The sequence below is a fragment of the Bubalus kerabau genome, chromosome X, assembly GCF_029407905.1.
Source record: "Bubalus kerabau isolate K-KA32 ecotype Philippines breed swamp buffalo chromosome X, PCC_UOA_SB_1v2, whole genome shotgun sequence".
NCBI lineage: Eukaryota > Metazoa > Chordata > Mammalia > Artiodactyla > Bovidae > Bubalus > Bubalus kerabau.
The window spans coordinates 131,311,915-131,333,328 of record NC_073647.1 but is presented as its reverse complement, the minus strand read 5'-3'; the positions used below and the strand labels follow the sequence as shown (position 1 = coordinate 131,333,328).

Below are 21,414 nucleotides of genomic sequence, written 5' to 3'. Positions count from 1 at the left end.
GCAGAGGGAGCCGAACAGAATTCTGTAAATTCTTAGCCCTGAGAAGCCCACAGGAGCTACTTCTGAGTGGTCTGCTCATTCAACCTGTGTGATCTTAGGGAGGGCAGAGTCTCCTTTAGCCAGATCAGAAGCCAGATCTGCAGATGGGGGTGTCTTGACCATAACCGGACTTAAGGTGAGGACCATCAGTGCTAGTGAGAGGATCTCTCCCCCAACGAAGGAGGCTCACAGAGTGGCAACCCACCTGACAAGCAGAGATGCTCAGAGCAGAGCTCGCCTCACACCACTAGGGAGTTGGGAAGGCGAGGGCTCTGTTTGGGAGCTGCAAGACTCGGGTTCATAGGAGGGGGCATCCTGGGCTCCGATACCAGACAAGTAGGACCCAAGGACGAATGAATATTGAGCTACCGGGGTTCCCATAGCACGCTGCCCCTGCCGTCATCCCTGGGAGACCCCACGTAGGACGTTATGCAGCTCCCCACCACTTCCACTTTGAAAGCCAGCGGATCGACCGGTAGCTGCGGCGACCATATGGTGGAGACTTAGTGTTCAGGACTCGTCCGGAACCAAGGTGAGGCCGTGAATGTAGCTCATGGGTCTTTCCCAACCCTCCCAGTAATAAAAGTGACCCATCCACATCCCACCCCTGTGATATGGCTCTTATGAGTCCCTCAGAGCTATCGGCTGAAGATGGTCTAGAGTGTCTCAGGCTAAGGCGTTGGTCTGTGGAGGTAGGCCCGGATTCTACCCCCGGAGGAGGTCTAGGTCCTAGATGAGGGACCTGAGGGCTGATGAGCAGACTTCGACACCGCCCAGGGGACCACACTGAGCGGTCCCCCCTGTACTGGGCTGTAGGAGGCCCCGGGTAGAGCTGGCCAACTGTGGTGCCCACTGGTGTCCACTGGAGGTGGTTTGGGGGAAGTGAGAGCCTTGCTGTAATGGAATAAACTCAGCTCCACAAAGGGACCTAGTCCGCAACAATATTAATGGCTCTGACGCTGAGTGAGGATGGGGCTCCTCCCATAAGAAATGGAGACACATAAGGCGCCAGTCCTATTTTGAGGACTGGGAGAATCGGGCGTTTTGACATGACACTTCCTGGGACATCTCAGGGAAGTGAGAGACCAGGTCAGTGGGGGCAGCCTCAGGTTGACAAGGGAGGGTTTCAGGTGTCCTGGTGGATGGTGAGAACCTTGGGGGCTGTGGATGTTCGACACCACGTCATTCAGACCACATCTCCCTGTCGTCATCCCTGGGAGACCTCAAGGATACATGTCGGTCCCCACTGTGGGCTAATGGGGACATAAGGGTCTTGGTCTGAATGGAGTGGTCAGCAGAGGAAGAAACGTTAGACCCTGTCATGAGTCAAATGTAGAGCTTGGTTGCTTCTGTGTCATGGCTATTGTAAATAGTGCTGCAGTGAACATGAGTACAAGTGTCTTTTTCCGTTACCATTTCCTCAGGATATATGACCACTAGTGGGATTGTTGGCTCATGTGGTAGTTTTATTCCTAGTTTTTGTAAGCAGAGTGAATTAAGTCAGAAAGAGGAAAGCCAATATCATATATTAATGCATATATATGGAATCCAGGAAGATGGTACTGATGAACCTATTTGCAGGGCAGCCGGGAGATGCTGACATAGAGAACACACTTGTGTACCCAGTGGGGGAAGGAGAGGGAGGGGCAGATTGAGAGAGTAACATTGAAAACGTACACATTATCATATGGAAAATAGATAACCAGTAGGAAGTAGTTTTATGACCAGGGAGTTCAAAGCCAGTACTCTGTGATAACTTAAGAGGGGTGTGACGTGGGAGGGAGTTTCAAGATGGAGGAGACCTAAGATATACCTATGGCCGATTCATATTGATGTGTGGCAGAAACTGGTACACTATTATAAATTAATATTGTAAAAAAAATAATTTTATTTTCAAAAAGACATATAGGAGAAACCAGAAGCAAAAAAATATTTTAGACCTTGAATTGGGATCTTGTGTGGATCCACAGGGACATCAACCTGCCTGCACCAGATTTTGTTCTCAGGAGACCGTGTTTGGTAAAATAAGGTCATCTTCACTTCCTGCTTTTGGGACACGGAGTGATTGGCTTTTACTATCAAGCAGCCATCACTTCAGGAAAAAGTTGAGCTTCTCTACAGGGAGCCCAATTGAGGAACCTGAGTGAGGACTCATTGCATCCATCCCAACCCTCAGATTTCAGCCCAGGAAATCTCAGGGAAGGGCTGTGAGGCTGAGCACCTTCTTTTCTGTTTTATACGAAGTCTACGGGAGGGGAAATGTCTTGTCTGAAGGTGAAGACACCAGTCCGCAAATGGATGATGGTGCCCAACGTTTTAAGGAGCCAAGGTAAGGACCTTGAATGATGATCCCAGTGAACTCAAGATAGAAAAGACCTAATTACCTCTCAGCACTGTTTATCTATCTCCTGGCAGGGAGGTGGACTGAGGCATCCCCTCACTTGCCTCTGGATCATGGGGAGGTCTAAATTGTCTACATCAGAGTAGCAGAGGGAAGGGTGCCAAGGCTCTGCCAGCACTTGACATGATAATACTGAAGTAGAACTTAGAAAACCCCACTGCTGGCACCTGCTGTCACCTGAGTAGATCCAAAGCAGGGCTGAGAGGATGCAGAGGAAAAGTAAGGCCTCTGTTCTTCCTCTGTGGGATTCTGTGGGAACGTGGGAGGGAGTTTCAAGATGGAGGAGACATAAGATATACCTATGGCTGATACATACTGATGTGTGGCAGAAACTGGTACACTATTATAAATTAATATTGTAATATTGCAAAAAATAATTTTATTTCAAAAAGACATATAGGAGAAACCAGAAGCAAAAAAATATTTTAGACCTTGAATTGGGATCTTGTGAGGGTCCACAGGGACATCAACCTGCCTGCACCAGATTTTGTTCTGAGGAGACCATGTTTGGTCTGAGCAGGAAAACAGGAGCCTTATGGGTTCCTAGAGCAGTGTCCTCAAGGACACCTGCAGAGGCAGCCTTTGATTAAGCCAAGGTGGAGTGTCCCTGTTTTAAGGTGCTCATGTCATCTCATTCTCCATCCTCTAGGTGCCCCAATCTCCTGTGTATTGGCCCAGACTCCTGCCTGCGGTCTCAGACCACAGCCATCATGCCTCGTGGGCAGAAGAGTAAGCACCGTGCTTGTGAGAAACGTTGCCAGGCCCAAACTGAGACCCAGGGTCTTCATGATCAGGCTACCACATCTGGGGGAGAAGAGACCACCTCCTCCTCCCCTCCTGATTCAGAGAGCGCTCCGTCAAGCTCGTCTGCTGCTGGCACCTCCAAGGGGCCTCAGGGAGCCCAAGGCAGCACCAGTGCTGCTGCAGGTGCTATACGCAAAAGATCTGGTGTCGGTGGCGCAGCACGCTCAAGATCTGGTGTCGGTGGCGCAGCACGCTCAAGATCTGGTGTCGGTGGCGCAGCACACTCAAGATCTGGTGTCGGTGGCGCAGCACGCTCAAGATATGGTGTAGGTAGTGCAGCACGCTCAAGATCTGGTGTAGGTGCTGAGGGCCAAGTTCAGGAAGGTGAAAATTCCTCCCAGGCTTCAGCTGCTGCTGCGAGCTCTCACACAGATCTTCTGACCTGGAAGGCAGAGCTATTGGTGCAGTACATGCTGTATAAGTATAAGATGAGGGAGCTCATTAAGAGGTCCGAAATGCTGCAGGAAATCAAGAGAAGGTACAAGGAACAATTCCCTGAGATCCTTAGCAGGGCCTCCGAGTGCATAGAAATGTTGTTTGGCCTGGTGCTGAAGGAAGTCAGGCCCAACAGTCATTGCTATACCCTGGTGAGCAACCTAGATCTCAGCGACAGTGAGTCTATGAGAGGTGACTTGGGGCTGCCAAAGAATGGTCTTCTGATGCCTCTGCTGGGTGTCATCTACCTGAATGGCAACCACGCCCCTGAGGAGAAGATCTGGAAGTTCCTGAATATGCTGGGCATCTATGATGGAAGAAGTCACTTCATCTTTGGAGAGCCCAGGAAGCTCATCACAGAAGATCTGGTGCGGGAAGGGTACCTGGAGTACCGGCAGGTGCCCGGCAGCGATCCCCCTCGCTATGAGTTCCTGTGCGGTCCTAAAGCGCTCACAGAAACCAGCAAGACGAAAGTCCTTCAGTTTTTGGCCAAGGTCAAGGATTTGGTCCATCCTGCCTTGCAGCCGCAATATGAAGAGGCTTGGAGAGAGGAAGTAGAGAGCACCGGAGCCAGAGGTGCAGCCAGGGCTGGCACTTCTGCCTCAACCAGGCCTGGCACTGCTGCCTCAGCCGCTGCTGGCAGTTCTGCCTCAACCAGGCCTGGCACTGCTGCCTCAGCCACTGCTGGCCGTTCTGCTTCGGCCAGGCCTGGCACTGCTGCCTCAGCCAGCTCTGGCCTTTCTTCTTCGTCCAGGCCTGGCACTTCTGCCTCAGCCGCTGCTGGCAGTTCTGCCTCAACCAGGCCTGGCACTGCTGCCTCAGCCGCTGCTGGCCGTTCTGCTTCGGCCAGGCCTGGCACTGCTGCCTCAGCCAGCTCTGGCCTTTCTTCTTCGGCCAGGCCTGGCACTTCTGTCTCAGCCGCTTCTGGCACTTCTGCCTCAACCAGGCCTGGCACTGCTGCCTCAGCTGCTGCTGGCCCTTCTGCTTCGGCCAGGCCTGGCACTGCTGCCTCAGCCAGCTCTGGCCTTTCTTCTTCGTCCAGGCCTGGCACTTCTGCCTCAGCCGCTGCTGGCAGTTCTGCCTCAACCAGGCCTGGCATTGCTGCCTCAGCCGCTGCTGGCCGTTCTGCTTCGGCCAGGCCTGGCACTGCTGCCTCAGCCAGCTCTGGCCTTTCTTCTTCGTCCAGGCCTGGCACTTCCGCCTCAGCCGCTGCTGGCAGTTCTGCCTCAACCAGGCTGACACTGCTGCCTCAGCCACTGCTGGCACTTCTGCCTCAGCCAGCCCTGGCCCTTCTGCTTCAGCCAGGCCTGGCACTACTGCCTCAGCCAGCGCTGGCACTTCTGCCTCAACCAGGCCTGGCACTGCTGCCTCAGCCAGCGCTGGCCCTTCTGCTTCAGCCACTGCACACCCCAGGGCCGAGTCCAGCCGCTCATCTCGCCCCTAGTGTGATCTGAAGCCCGTTGTTCACTTTGTGGCTAGAGAAGCCGGTCAACCTGTGTTCCTGATATGCATCAATAACTTGTTGACTTTATTTCCCCCAATTTTCAGTTGTTAAAATTTTTCAACAGAAAGGTCATTTAGAGTCATGATATAAGTATATGAATAACATGGGTCACATACACTTTGCTGTTTGTGAAATTTAGGAGTAAGAATTTTGTTTTCTCCAATAAATATTGGAAATCCTCACATCACTTTTGTGATCCAGGATGAGAATAACATCACTTTAGGATGAGAGTGTCCTTAGAAATGTGAAAGACACCACACTAATAGAGGCTCAGAACATTGATACATTGTTAGGGAGAGAGCTGAAATTTCTTCAGATTTTGGCTGGCTTTACTCTCTGCTTAGTCTCCTTTTTTGTAAATATAAAAGACACATACTTGCCTCTGCTTATGGTTTATGGTTTTCAAGAATGTTTGAGTTGAACTTAAATAATAAAAATAAAAATAAATAAAAAATAAAAAAAAGAATGAGAATATAAATTATAGCAAATGATTTATTCATGGCTCTTCTTTTACACAAACATTGAGAATCTGCTCTTAAGAAGTCTTCATGCTTGTACTGGTGATGTTTAGTCAGAAAAAGTTTAGCTCCTGTCCACTCATTACAGTTTCTCAGAGATGATGTCATTCTATGGAAGAGGCTGAGATACTCTGTACTTCAGGAAGAACAAGAAAGAAGCAGGGTAAAGAGGGGTTGGAGAGAACATATTACTTTGGTTTCATTCCTAAGTGGAATTTTGGCTGATTTGGGAGGTTGGGTCTTTTTTTTCCCCACTTGGAACACTGCATAGTTCCTGACATCTGATAGATTGAAAAAAAAAATCCAGCTGATGTAACATCTGAGGTCAAGATAATCATAGTAATAACTGCCGTTGCTCCTAATGTCTCAGTAGAGACAGGTGCCGTGACAGAAGCTTTCCATAAATACTTACATTCCACGAATCTGCCAAGAAAGGGCTTATCAAACTTACTTCACAGGGGAGAGCCCAAGGCTCATAGAGTTAGGGTTTGGTTTTGTGCTGAAATACATGAGGCTGGTAAATGACAGCTGGCAATAGACTCCTGCTCTACACTACTTATCACTCATACTGTTGTTCTCCCCCCAACCTGAGACATACTCTTGTCTTTGTTCTTTAACAAGTCCTTTTAACATTTGGCAATTCCTTGTTTATTTATTATTTATTTTTTTTATTTGGCTGTGCTGGATCTTAGTTGCTGCACGTGTGGTCTAGTTCCCTGACCAGGGATCGAACCTGGGCCCCCTGCACCGGGAGCCTGGAGTCCTAGCAATTGGACCACCAGGAAAGTCCCCACCCTGTATCTTTTATTTCAGTGTTTTTCTCAGCACTTCAAAATTTGTCCTAGGTGATAGGGAAAAATGCCCTCATGCTCAAGCTACTGGATTGAAATGTGTAGCCAGAGCAGTAAGAATACCAGATGTACTTAACCAACGATATGTATCCCTTATTCATTACTCATAGATAAGTGAAAGAAACAATATTCAGGGACAGTACAAGCATGTACATTGGCCATGTTAGATAACCTCTGAAGACCAAGGAGTCTCCATATCATCCTTACAGTCTCTTCCCTGTGGAGAGTAAACCTATCAGAACAGAAATGACATGAGAATCTTCACCTGGCTGATGAGATAGATTGATCTACTTTTTTTCTCCCTAAAGGACTGCCACCTGTCCTGGGACTCCCGCCTTAGACTATAGCTTCTCCACCTCCCGTCACTCCTGGGACAGGGACCCATTCTCTGTAGCACTGCAGAGCAAACATAGCTCAGGAGTTTGTAGAGACGTGGAATTTCCCCAAAGGCCTTTAATCCAGGACACAGAAAGCAAGATGAGGGCCCCAGGAAGGAGGATTGAGGAGAACAAGACCCAAGAATATGGCGGATGGTGGTCACTAGGACAGCACTCCCTTCTGATCTCAGACGCAGAGAAATTCAGAACGGGTGGGCTTAGCCTATTAGCCTTAGCATAGCCTCACTTATTCTTCAGGCTTCTCAGAGACCTAAGAAACCTGGTCTTGGCGCAGAGTTCTGAGGTTGGTAGAGAGAATCAGTCTCGCAGAAGTGATGGTGATTAACCTGAGTGAGGGTGATGGAAAGACCCATCCAGAACAGAAGGCTCCTGTAAAGACCCGTCCTCATTGGCAAGCCCATGAAGTCCAGAACTCTCTGGGCTGCTGTGGTTAACACTTTGAACTCAGGTCCGTGGGAGGTGGGGACATTGGGAATCTGCAGAGAATAGAGCCCCAGGAAGGGTGCAGAGTCAAAGTGAGGACCCAGAGTGTGGACATGAAGCCCCTCAATCCACAGCCGACAGGGCTACACTAAATGTAGCCTCTCCACTAAGACACTAAGTCCCTCCTCTCCAGTTAGCCCTGGGAGGCATAGGTAAGTGCTGGCAAGCTCAAGAGCCCCGTGACTTCTGCCTGGAGGGTTTCAAGGAGATGACCTTGGTTTACAGGCTGGCTCTTCATCATAGAGTGGAAATCCCAGGCATGACATTTGTACAGTCCTGTATGAGGAGTGTGTCAGCCAACTACCCCATTACAGATAAATTCTTAGAAAGTCCTGCAACTGTAATGGGCCCTGGGAGGGAACAAGCAGGGCTTTCAGACTAGGTTTATCCCTTATTTTCTGAAGGCGAATGGCTTCAGGACCTTAAAGTCCTTGGGCTAATGGAGGGAGCCTCTATCAGCTTGAGGAAGGGTACCCCGTTCCTATCAGGAATCAACTGATGATACTGACCGACAGCGAAGGATCACTCCCAGAAAGAAGGCGGCTATATAGAAGGCACTGTCCCTGTTGTCAGGCCTGAGACTGTGCCACTTAAGCCTTGTGACATGGTGGGTCCTACTCACTTCCTCCCAGAGGATCACATGGAGGTAAGGAACCTCATCCTGATCAAAGGGAGCAGCTGAAGCTCAGCAGAAGGATGATTTCCACGTTGTGCCAGAAGTCAAGGTAAGAACCCTGAATTCTTGAAAAGACCACTCGCCTCAAAACAGTGGAGACAGAACATATTCCTTCCACTCCTGTTAGCCTCAGAAGACCATGGCCTGTGGTGGCCCTATGAGGCAAACTCCTCTTCTTCCTCAGGGATCAGGGAACTATTGGCCTGGGTGGAGAAGCTTTAAGGCAAGTCAAGGAATGTTTCCAGTTGGGGAATATTTCCAGGTTCTTTCCAGGACGGTGAGGACAGCAAAGAACGTGAGAACACAAATACCAGGATGGCCACACAGTATGTTCCCTACTCTCAGCCTAGAAGGCCTCAGGCAGATTTACCAGGCCAAGGGGCCCTTCAGCTCTGACCGAGGAGTATCAGGAAAGTTGGGGTTTGATCTGATGGTGGTGTCAACAGAAGGGGGACTCTTGGGCTTGGATGAGAGTCACATTTGGGACCCCGATTTGGGCCCCTGAGAGGAACCATCTGTCATTCCCAAGGAGCTTGCCACAGCTTTCATTCTTGTGAGACTATGGGTAGGCTTGGCTAGATAAGGCCACCCTTATTTCCTCCTGCAGGCTCACAGTGAGGTATCTGTCTTATTATGAGGAGATAGGCCTCAGGTCAAGAAGGAGGGGATTCCCCAGGCTCCAAAAGAAGTCAAATTGTGAAGCCCGAGTGGAGACTGAGGGGTATACTCATCCCTGAATAGAGGGAGCAAAGGAGAGTCATGCCTTCCCCTTTGATGTCAGTTCTAGAAAGCTCAGGGGAAGACTGTCAGGCAAGGCTCTCCCTCACTTATTATACCAGGCCTTCTTCTTCATCATCTTCTTCTTCTTCTTCTTGTATTGCTAAGTCATGTCTGACTCTTTTGTGACTCCATGGACTGTAGCCCGCCAGGCTCCTTTGTCCATGGGATATTCCAAGGAAGAATTCTAGGCTGGGTTGCCATTTCCTCCTCCAGGGGATCTTCCTGACCCAGAAACTGAGTCTGCGTCTCCTGCAGCTCCTGTATCACAGGCGGATCCTTTCCTGCTGAGCCATCAGGGAAGCCCTATATCAGGCCTAAGGGAGGTGAGATCTTCGTTGCAAAGTATAGCCACCAGTCCTGAGAAGGGAGGGGTATGGTAGGTGCCTGCCAGGCACTGTGGCAGATGCTTTACAGTTACCACCACATGCCAGCAGTCCTTCCAGACAGGGCTTGTCAAACTCCCTTCACAGTTAAAGAGCCCGAGGCACTCTCAGAGAGTTGAATGATGTGACAAACTTCTCCATGGCTGTTTAAGTGACAGGGATGGCCATAGGCCCTTGATCTGAGTTAGTCTAAAGCTCACCCTCTCACTCCTGCAAGCCTGATCTGACCTTGTGCCCTTAATTCCCTTTTTATTCTCATTACTGTGAAATGTATGAGGCATTAAGAAGAGGGACTCTCGGGTCCAACTATTAGATTGTAATACATAGCCAGAGCAATAATAATAATAATTATGCCAAAATAAATGTGACATATGAAGAGAGGAAAAAAGAGATAGTATTTGCTGACAAGGGGGTCATCTGTCCATACATATGAGGATTCAGACATCTTAAAATATCTGAACGTTTTAACTTGCAGATAAGCTTATAAGATCAGTAAGGGACTCAAAAACAACATCTCACAGCCATTCCTTTGTATAAAAAATATCTATTAGATCTAAAATATAAAGTTTATTTATTAGAACAGAGGTTGCCTGAGAAGTCTGGCTGAAGGAGAGAAGGGACAGGTTACCACGTTTTGTTTCCCTCACAGGTCTCTGCCTGGGCCCCCTTACTTATGCCATGGATTTCCTATCTCTTATCACTCCTAGGACAGGGATTCCTTCTCTGCAAGGTCCACAGTGGAGAAAGCACTCAGGGCCTTTCAGGGATGTGGCATTTCCCAAGAAGGCTTTAATCAAAGGGGCAAGGCCCTTTAGGAAGACACCCATGCAACTGGACTGAGGAATGCAACGCCCCAGAATATTAGGTGTAAGAAGGCTTCAGGCAGAGCTCTCAAGCCGAACATCTCTTTTCTCTGTTGTCTCAGTACAGTTGTCAGGGACGTGAGACCTTTGGTCTAAGGAGGGCAATCTCAGGTCAGAGTAGGAATTGTCAAATATATATGTGAAGCCCCTTAAAAAGAAGGGAAAGAAATAGCCACCCAGAACCACTGGGGTTCTGTAGTGTCCACTTGCTGCTGTCAGCCCTCGGAGGTCCTGAATTCCATCATGGGATGAGGTAGAGAGAGGCCTTGAGAGCTGAGAAAGACAGAGCGCTACCGCCATGGGCAGGGCACGTTCCAGAACCAAGTCTGCCAGCTCCTCCCACATAGTGACATCCAGGGAAGATCCTTTATCTTGTGGTTGAAAAGAGAAGTAAGTATTCCAAGTAATTGAGTGCCAAGGTGGATCTGAAGGGAACACATTTTATGTCTTGTTTTGTTCTTGCTTGACCTCAGTAACTGGACGATGTAACTTTTTCTGTTTAGGACTTTCTTTGTGGCACTATTGAAATACCTTCTTGTAATTGAAAGTTAATTTGACTTCCATATTTGTGTTTATGAACAAAGTATATCCCATTTATTGCTGTATTTCAGTATAAGTATAAAGGTTTTTATATTTTGTATAATGAGTCAGAAATCCTTGAATCTCCTTTTGTGGTTCAGAACAAGATGACAGGACAAGAGAATTGGGAATTTCTTGCCAATGATAATGGACAGTGAGTGAAATTGTTCATATCAGGAAATAAAAAAAATGGTCTTGTCCGTGTGGCATCTGCAATACAGTGGAACAGGAATTCCAAGCCCCTGTTTCCCCTCAGCAACCCAGATCTTAAAAGTATATAAGTAGCAAAATAACCTTTCTAGAAGGTCCAGAGTCCAATTCAGAAATTGCAGTACCACAGGTAAGCATACAACTTAGATCAGCTGCACTTGAAATGGGTAAGAACAACACACACACACACACACACACACACTCTTATGGATCATGAATAGCACTATTCATCTATGATGAACAGTTTGTGGACTAAACTGTTAACTCAGCAAATGTGATCACCAGTGGTTCACAGCTATTTCTTACTCTGTTTAGTACGATACTCTCAACTTTGAGAAACACAATAGGACTCATGTGAAGTGCCCCTAGTGATGCTGGAAGTGCTCTCACGAAGGAGAGAGAAGTCATGACATTATACAAAAAAGTTGAGTTGCTCCTTGTATACTGGTTTGATTCTGCAGTCATGGTTGCCAACATTTCAAGATGAATGAATCCAGCATAAGGACTACTGTAAGAAAAAGAAAAGGGACTTTATGAAGCCATCACTGCAGCTACACCAGCAGGTGTGAAACTCTTGTGCTTTTTGTGAAGTATGTTTTTATCTTTTTTTTTCGAGCTTATTTAAATATTCTTTTTGTTTGTTTTTGTTTTTTAACTTTATTTTTTATTTTTTAACTTTACAATATTCTATTGGTTTTGCCATATATCAACATGAATCCACCACAGGTATTCACGTGTTCCCCATCCTGAACCTTCCTCCCTCCTCCCTCCCCGTACCATAGCTTGTATGTGGGTGCAGGATTGCTATAAGCAAGGCATATCTATAGACTCAAACATGACTGAAGAAAAAGCAAAGTCGTTATGACATCCTAAAGCAAAAGTGGGTGAAGGATCTAAAGCTGGAAAATTTAATGCCAGCAAAGGATGATCTGATAATTTCAGAAAGAGGTTTGACTTCAAAATATCTAAATAATAGGGGAAGCAGCTTTTGCAAACAAGAGGCAACAGGTGCTTTCCCATATGTCATCAAGAAACTCACTGGGTATTAATTTTGTATCCTGCAACTTGACCAATTCATTGATGGGCTCTAGTAGTTTTCTCACAGCAACTTGAGGCTTTTCTATGTCTAGTATCATGTCATCTGCAAACAGTGCCAGTTTCACTTCTTTTCCAACTTGGATTCCTTTTATTTCTTCTGTTCTCTGATTGCCACGGCTAGGACTCTGAAATCATGTTGAATAAAAGTGGAGAAAATGGACATCTTTGAAATTTTCATATTAAGTGAAGTCTGCTGCTGCTGCTAAGTCGCTTCAGTCATGTCCGACTCTCTGTGATCCCAGAGACGGCAGCCCACCGGGCTCCCCCATCCCTGGGATTCTCCAGGCAAGAACACTGGAGTGGGTTGCCATTTCCTTCTCCAATGCATGAAAGTGAAAACTGAAAGGGAAGTCGCTTAGTCCTGTCCGACTCTTCCTGACCCCATGGACTGCAGCCTACCAGGCTCCTCCATCCATGGGATTTTCCAGGCAAGAGTACTGGAGTGGGGTGCCATCGCCTTCTCCTTAAGTGAAGTCAGACAAAGACAAATATCACATCACTCAAATGTGGAAATATAATTTGAGAAAATGATAGAAATAAACTTATTTACAAAATAGAAAAAGAGTGAACAGAAGTCAAAAATGAACCTATGGTTACCAAGGAGGAAACGTGGCAGGGAGGGTTAAATCAGAAGCTTGGGATGAACATATAAACAGTACTGTATTTAAGATAGACAGCCAACAAGGATCTATTGTATAGAACAGGAAAGTCAACGGTCTGTGATAACTTATATGAGGGAAGATTCTCTAAAAGGATGCATATATGTATATGAATAACTGAATCACTTTGCAGTACACCTGAAACTAACACAACATTGTAAATCAAATATACTCCAATAAAATTTAAAAAAGAAAATCCCTGAGGAGAAAGGAGATCTGTCTGGACAGGTTTTAAGGTAAACAAAAGTGCTCTATTCTGGACAAAATACCACAAAGTACATTCATTGGTAAGGAAGGGAAATGAGCTCCAGGATTTGAGACCGAATGAGATAGGCTAATTCTATGATTTTGTGTAAATGCCGTCAGGTGTTTGTGCAAATGATCAGGACTCCCCTAACCTATAGAGCTGCTCTGCCAGTGTTTCAGTTGTACAGCAAGAAGGCTGGACAGCAGGAACCCTTTGGGGGATTGGTTTCATCAGTGCTTCGTCCCTGGATGCAGAAAGTACCTTGCCAGTAAGGGACTGCCTTTTAAAATTCTTTTGATACTGGACAATGCTTTGGCCACCCAGAACCCTATGAGTTCAACACTGAAGGCGTCAAAGTGTCTCCTTTCCCCTGAACACAACATCTTTAAGTCAGCCTATAGATCAGAGGGTCAAAGGGACCTTTAAAACTCATTACACAGTGTACTCTATGGAAATGATTGTCAATTGCCGGGGTCCAGCCCCGGCTGATCCAGGGTATTCGAAGCAGGGACGGCGTCGGCGACCTATTTAATTATTTATTCATCAAAGATATAAAGAGTAATAGAATGAGGATAGCTCAGTGAGGAAATTCAGTGGAGAAAAGCGGCTGAAATAAAGATAGCTCAGTAGGAAAATTCAGTGGAGAAAAGAAGCTGAGTGGCTTGGTTTACGCGGAAAATCAATATAACCCGTGACACCAGGTTAGCTCTGACCACGGAGGCCGCAGGCGCCCTCTCGAATAGCGGAAGGTGCCCCACCTTAGACACCTTCTCGAGTGGGTCTTAGAAGCCCAGGCAAATAAATGGTCGCAGAGGACATCCGCGCTCCAGATGGACACTCAGCTGGAAGTTAAAGGGAAGAATGACATGGGGAGACCAAGCGTTGGTGAGCAAGGCCCGCACTTTATTTTCCAAAGTAGTTTTTATACCTAAAGGTATGCATAGAGGATAATGGGGGAAGGGGTAGAGCCATGCAGCAAGCCAGGCTTTCTTCCTTATCATATGCAAAAGTTCAGGTGATTGACATCATCTTCTGGCCCGGAGGCCTGTTAACATTTTAAGAAACTTATTTTTCTCTAAAGGTGATTATTCCAAAGTCAGGCACCAGCCTTCCAAAAAGCATTGGACAAAGCTGCATTTTACATTTCTATACACCCATTATATCAATCAATACACTGCCAAGGACACAGTAGGTAAGGAGTATGGAGACTTAGCAGCAAACATTGGCCCAACAAGTGAAAAACCCTTCACCAATACAATTTCTAATCAATCTTTTAACTACTCAAAGGAATCTGTGTTTAGGCAGTTTAGAACATCTCCTGCCTCTCACAGTTGGGAGGCTCTGAACAATCACATGTGGCTGGAAAAACCTATTCAGGCAGGCTAGAGGATTTCCAAAGGAGTTTGTAGGTTAAACACTGTCACACTCAGGAATTATTAACTGGAGCTGTAAGCTAACTCTTTTTTCAGAGAGAGGTAGTGAGGGACAGCCCCCTGTAAAGTCAGAGGTGTAGGTGAAAGCACAAAGCAGAAAGTAGGCAGACTCTGGTTTTGGGGGTAGATGCTCGAGAATTTCCAGGGGGACTCCTGAGGCTCGATCCCGCCTTTGCGTATGCCGAGCCTCCTTCCTCATGACCTTTGTCATGGGCGGAGTGCCTCACGCTGGCTCCTGGCAGTGATAGGATTCCAGTTGAGCTATTACAGATCATCACTCAATATGCAATATGCCGTCTCCCGGCATCTCCCCCTTTTTTATTTCTTAAAACAGCCAGATGCAGCTCAGTCGCAAGCTTCTGAATGTTCTGCCGAAGAATCCTGACAATACAAGGAAGAATGATTATGAGAAGATTAGACAGAATGTTTTTTCCAGAAATAAAAGTTAGAGAAGGTGTGAAAAAAGTCATTAGCTGCTCCAGTGGCGGTAAAATCCAGTCGAGAGTGTTCCAGGGTCTGTATTTGATTATGAAGTTTCCCTAAGTCCAGGCCAATGTCAGAGCTGTTCCAAACACCTGAGATATGATTTTTGATTTTTTCCCATTCTTAATCTGTCTCGTTTACCTTTAAAGATGTCACGCATATCCACCGGTAATCAGCGTGGCAAGACAGAGCCATTTTCACTTTTAAAGCCTGTAAATCAGTCCCAATATGCATTATTGCCTCTTCTAAGGCATCTACTCTCATCTCTAATTTCCTATCTATAGCTTCCTGTGTTGCTAGAGTTAGTGAAACATTTTTAGACATGATATCAACATATTGGGCAGTATGCACTTGTTGAGTCAATGATATTGCTGCCACAGTAACAGAAGTAATTGCGGTTATTAAAGCTGATATTCCTAAAATAAGTAAGCCCACAAATCGTCGCAATCGCATTAAATCCTGAAGTTGTTGTAATACAGCAAGACTATAGTTATATCAATAAGTGGTTACATTATAAGATAAGGTGGACGTTGTAACACTTACAAAGGAGCAAACATTATATTGAGGGTTTAAACAAGATGAGAGCATACATTGTTCACAGGTCACTACATTGGGTCCACCAGTTTAAAGTCACATGTACATTAAGTTTTCCAGAATCGTTGGTAAAGAGAAAAAACATAAGGAGAGGGTAGACAAGCCAAATCAGAATAAGTAGAATTATTTTCTGGTTGGAGTTCGCGCTGCAGCAGCCCCGTCGGTCCCACCGGGATCTCGATGTTTATCTTGCCTCCCCTTCTGGCGGGCTCCTCTTTTGTGACCGAAGCAATGGGTGAACTGGATGTCTGGGGGCCTGCAACATGGCGAATCAGCCTGTCTAAATTGGAGAATCTGCATCCTGTGGAAAAATACACGCACATCCTCGACCGCTAGTTAATAATGGGTCAGGACCCTTCCATTGTCCTGAGAGGAGGTCCTTCCATTTGACTAATGGTTTTGCATTTAATTGCTCCAGGCACCAATGAGGAAGCACTGCAGTAGTTCCAGCCAGATCAGTATTTAGAATATTTATTATGAAGAGAGCATGTTGCAAGATTTGATGGGGAGAGCTATACTTAAACTCCCCTTCTTTTAATTTTTGAATTTGGATTTTTAATGTTTGATGTGCTCTTTCCACAATGGCTTGTCCCTGTGGATAATAAGGGATGCCTGTATTATGTTTAATTTGAAACTTTATACAAAATTCCTGAAAAGACTTAGAAGTGTAAGCAGGAGCATTGTCAGTTTTCAGAGCTTTTGGCAGGCCCAAATATGAAAAACAAGTAAAGAGATGTTGTATCACATCTTTAACTGCCTCTCCGGTACGAGCAGTTGCAATAATAATGTGAGAAAAGGTATCTACAGTTACATGAACAAAGGACAGTTTTCCAAATGAAGAAACATGAGTTACATCCATTTGCCAGAGTACGTTAGGTTTGAGACCATGAGGATTAACTCCCATAGGTAGACTATTAGAAACAGTAGGGCAGTGTAAGCAAGAACGCACAATCTCTCGAGCAGTCTCTCTAGGAATTTGGAATTGATACCTTAAGGCAGTAGCGTATTGATGATGAAGTGAGTGAGAGGCTCTGGCCTCCTCAATCACAGCAGCCACTGTATTTCTGGTTAACAAGTCAGCCAAATCATTAAAGGCATTTAAAGGGCCGGGCAATCCGGAATGAGCCTGAATGTGTCCAATGAAAAATATTTTATTCCTTTTCCAAATTTGTTGCTGTAATTTAGTTAACAAATGAAATATGGTGGTTTTATTTTCAGGCAAAACCGCAGTTTCAATGTGTGGAATCAGCCTGACCACATACTGAGAATCAGAGTAAAGATTAAATTCCTCATCTGCAAACATAGCAAAAGCCTCTATGACTGCTGTTATTTCAGCTCTTTGAGCTGAAGTTTTTTGTGTTTCTAAAACCTTTTGGTGATTTTTAGTAACTATGGAGGCTTTACCATTTGCTGATCCGTCAGTAAAAATTATCTGAGCATTTGGAATAGGAGATTGTTTACATCTGACAGGAAAAATAACTGGATGTCTGGATATAAAATTCAGCAAAACATGTGAAGGTAAATGATGCAAAAATTTTGACCAAAATAGTTTCCTATAGCAATCTGCCAATTTTCAAACATTAGAAGAGCATCAAATTGTTCCTTATTATATGGAATTACAATTTCTGATGACTCTTTACCAAATAATTCAATGCTCCTCTTTTTTCCTTTAATATCAAAGTAGCTATCAATCCTAGATAAGAAGCCACTACTTTTTTAGTTTGAGCGGGAAGATGGACCCACTCTAGGGAGCCGTTTTGCCATAAAACCAATTTTTTGTCTGGCTTCCCCAATTACACCTATGGGGGTTTTATGGCAAAGGAATTGTCAAGCAGTTGTCAATTTAATTTTTTAATTTTTAAAATTTACATTTTAACAACATGAATTTAAAGATATGTTAATTTAGGTCTAATGTTTAGTTTAAGTCTCTGTATAAATTTAAATAATATATGTATAACCTCCTTATCTCATTTTAGTATACAGATATACCTAAATGCAAAATGTATTTATATATGTATTTATATATGGCAACAAGTATAAACTTATTGACATAATCAATATACTTGAATTAATCTTTATAATTAATATGTTAATTAATATATATTACAGCAATACAACACGTACACATCTAATACCAACCAACACAAACCAATGCACTGCAATAATACATGTCACACATATATAATAATACAGTATATAGAACATATATCACAGTACATCAATCCATACCAATTAATATCAGCCACTCACACATTATATTACTGCAATATATATTTAATTATACAGTATATATATAATATGCATATATAGTATACATATTTATATACAAATTAATCAAGTATAGATCTATAAATAGAATTAGGTATACCTTTATTATATTTTATTTATACCCATACCTAACTAGGCAAACTGTAATTATGTAAATATATTTATATTATGTATTTATAACAACATATAAAGTATTGTTAATTGTACCGCCTGTTGATGACTAAGAAATTGAGAAAACCCTTCTCTGAGTATCTCCTATTTGAGACAGCACGTCCCTCCCCCATAGGGTAAAGGGGAGCATAGGAACTACATAGGGTTGGAAAGTTCCACAGGTATCCTCAAACTTCCAATCTAACATTTTTGAACTTTTAACTACTGTGGGGGCTTGAGGGCAAATGAAACAAAATTTGACTCCTGAAATCTATCAGGGCAACTTGCCAATCATCACTATTTTGTAAAAGACTTGCAGTTGATCCTTATTAAGTGAAATTATTATATTTGCTACTTCTTTTCTAAAAAGTTCTACACTTCTTTTTTCCTCCTTTTATAATTAATTGTGCCACCAAGCTGGGATAAGATAAAACTATTTTTCTTGGGGTCACTGGTCACAAGCACTCTGTAGGTGTATGTTCTGTGGCAAGAATAATTTAATCTCATCTTTTGGTAATATTAATCCTAATTAACTGATCATTTAAAGTCTCATCTACTTTAACAAGAGCCCTCTGTCGTCTTAGTCAACTTTCGCTTAGAACTGGAATTAGGATCGCTTTTTAAGCAATCAAACAAAGGCTTTAAATCTGCAGTAGTCAGTTTTAAATGTGGGCGTATCCAATTAATGTCCCCTAATAATTTTTGGAAATCATTTAAAGTTAGTAAACAATCTTCAAATGGGCATTATCAATTTTCAAAACTTTTGGCACCTAAATATGAGAAGCAAGTAAAGAGGTGTTGTACAACATCTTTATAAGCTTCTCCAGTTATCGTTTTGTAAACTAAATCTGGTCTATAGCTTTTTAGATGACAAGTAACCATCTAATCTTTGCTTGAATACTTCCAGCAATGGAGAACTCACTACTCTTCAAGGTTTTAAACTCTCCCTCACCTTTTTTTCTACAGCATTCCCACCCTGCATACCACTTTCTCTAATCTCACCAACTCATTTTCAGTAGTATGCGTGGGCCAGGAACCGGGCCAGTTTTTTCCAGCAATGTTAAGAGATGTCTGTTCTTGTGTCTAATAGCCCTGACATTTTATTTTCTTGAATTAAAAGATCTTTTAAAGGCCTTGGAGCTGTAATTTCCTGCACCCAAAAGGCTAGATCACTAGCTCTGCGGCTCTTAGCTTGAGAAGTCAAGAGTTTTTTTGTCTGATACTAAGGTAAAAGCAAAAACTGTGTTACTCTTTGACCTTTATTAATTTGCACAGTTTTAGTAGGCGGTGAGGTCAAAATTTTAATTTCTCAATATAATCAGAATCTACTACACCATGCACCACCGAAATTTTCTTTTTCTTTTTTCTTTCTTTCTTTCTTTTTTTTTTTTTTTTAAGAAAGCGAGCTACGCCCTAGCACAAGTCCTACAATGCCCTCAGGTAGGGGGCCAGCCACTCCCATTGGAATTGGAGTAACCAGCTCGTCAAGGGTTAATATTGTTGCTAAATCCCCTTACCGTTTTTCTCTTAGCCTGGGTGAGACCCCCCTGAGGGGGTTTTCTCCAAGGAGCACGCTCCGCATATTGTGCACGCAGTCTGTTTTAAAAGCTCCACTGTTCAAAAACTTTTTCTCTTCCTCAGGCTTAGGTAACACTTTGAGAGGCTTTGGGGGCAAAGTGGGGAACTCTTGAGCCCTGAAAGGCGCAAACGGAGGCGGCGGCGATGGCCTTAAATCAGAAAGTGGTGGATAAGTTTTTTGTTTTTTAAAGGTTTGCGCAGAGCGGGAGGGAGCTCGCCAGGGCACCTGGTCACAGCGTCTCTTACTGTCTCTCTCTCTCTTCCTCTCTTCCTGCCTTTCTCACTTTTCTCTCACCCTTCCTTTTTCACTACCCTTCTCTTTCCTTCGTTTCTTTCCCTTTACCCTCTTCTCTTCCCTAATCTTTTTTTTTTCCTATCTTTTTCTCTGTATCTCCTTTTTTAACTTCCTTTTTCTATCTTGTTGCGTTCCCTAATTCTTCTCTGTTCCTCTCTTTTTCACTCTTTAGCTCTTTCTCTATCTTTACATCTTTCTCTATTTTCTTTCCTTTTTCACTTTTTTTTCTTTTTATTTTTCTCCTTTTTTGTTTTTATTTTTGCTTGGGTGAGGCCCCCCCTGAGGGGTTTTTCTGCAATGAGCGGGTTCTGTATATTGTGTATTCTTTAAAAGCTCCTTTGTTTAAAAGAAAATTTTTTTTTAATTCTTTTTCAGCCTTAGGCAATGCTCTGGGAGGCTTGGATGTAAACTGGGGAATTCCTAGGCCCTGGGAGATGCAAGCGGAGGTGGGGTAGTCGCCTTAAATCAGAAATTGTTGGATAAATTTTTAAAGGTTTGTGTAGAGGGGGAGGGGGCTCGCCAGGGCGCCCTGCCGCAGCGTCCTGTAAGCCCTCTCCTTCCTCGGGAGGTAGAGCACAGTCTCCCTCCTTTCCTTTGTCAATGGCAGAAAATATGATCTGCGCAGAAGGAAACCCACTACCATCCACCGCTATAGCCTCTCCCATAGGCTATCCCACAGCCTCATGATGAGGGTCCAGAACATTTTTAATCATATTTATAGGATAAGTTTTTAGTTGTTTTTTACCTTCACCCAAGTATCTAAATTAACAGTAGCCTCTTTAACAGTTTCAAGATTACTTGTATAAAGAGTTGCCATTCTTAGTTTCAGTGTTACCCATGTCAGAAAATTAAGTATAATAGAAGATAAAGCTTTTAGCTTTTAAAAGATCAGGCTTTTCTTTGGCCTTTTAACTTCAGAAACCGTTTTTTCTCTCTAACTAACTGTTTAACACTTTCAACACTTCTAGAAGATAAAGCTTTTAGCTTTCAAAAGATTAGGCTTTTCTTTGGCCTTTTAACTTCAGAAACCGTTTTTTCTCTCTAACTCTTTAACACATTCAACACTTCCCACTCCTACTCGCCCTGTCTATCCTACAGGGGGGTCCGCGGCACCCTGAGTGGGGTCCTATCCGTCCCTAATATTCAACACTGGGGGAAAGGGTTGGGGACCTACCTTCGAATCACCTGTCTCGGGCGCCACCTGCCGGGGTCCAGCCCCGGCTGATCCAGGGTATTCGAAGCGGGGACGGCGTCGGCGACCTATTTAATTATTTATTCATCAAAGATATAAAGAGTAATAGAATGAGGATAGCTCAGTGAGGAAATTCAGTGGAGAAAAGCGGCTGAAATAAAGATAGCTCAGTAGGAAAATTCAGTGGAGAAAAGAAGCTGAGTGGCTTGGTTTACGCGGAAAATCAATATAACCCGTGACACCAGGTTAGCTCTGACCACGGAGGCCGCAGGCGCCCTCTCGAATAGCGGAAGGTGCCCCACCTTAGACACCTTCTCGAGTGGGTCTTAGAAGCCCAGGCAAATAAATGGTCGCAGAGGACATCCGCGCTCCAGATGGACACTCAGCTGGAAGTTAAAGGGAAGAATGACATGGGGAGACCAAGCGTTGGTGAGCAAGGCCCGCACTTTATTTTCCAAAGTAGTTTTTATACCTAAAGGTATGCATAGAGAAT

At 44.4% G+C, this 21,414-nt stretch overlaps 1 protein-coding gene and 1 long non-coding RNA gene across 6 annotated transcripts in view; one reads left to right on the top strand and one right to left on the bottom strand.

Annotated features, from left to right (window-relative positions):
- Nucleotides 1–5,649, top strand: part of LOC129638706 (melanoma-associated antigen B1-like) — a 32,379-nt gene extending 26,730 nt beyond the window's left edge. For all 5 annotated transcript variants that reach the window (XM_055563323.1, XM_055563322.1, XM_055563319.1 and 2 more), the window contains one exon: nt 3,090–5,649. In XM_055563323.1, coding sequence (XP_055419298.1) covers nt 3,090–5,133 — 2,044 coding nt within the window. In that variant the 3' untranslated portion in view covers nt 5,134–5,649. The remainder of the gene's footprint in view (nt 1–3,089) is intronic.
- An 8,811-nt stretch (nt 5,650–14,460) lies between these two features.
- Nucleotides 14,461–20,654, bottom strand: LOC129639612 (uncharacterized). Its single transcript, XR_008708503.1, has 2 exons — nt 19,374–20,654; nt 14,461–14,742 (listed from the first exon to the last, which is right to left on the bottom strand). It is a non-coding gene; the product is annotated as an uncharacterized LOC129639612 (long non-coding RNA).
- Nucleotides 20,655–21,414: the final 760 nt, after the last annotated feature.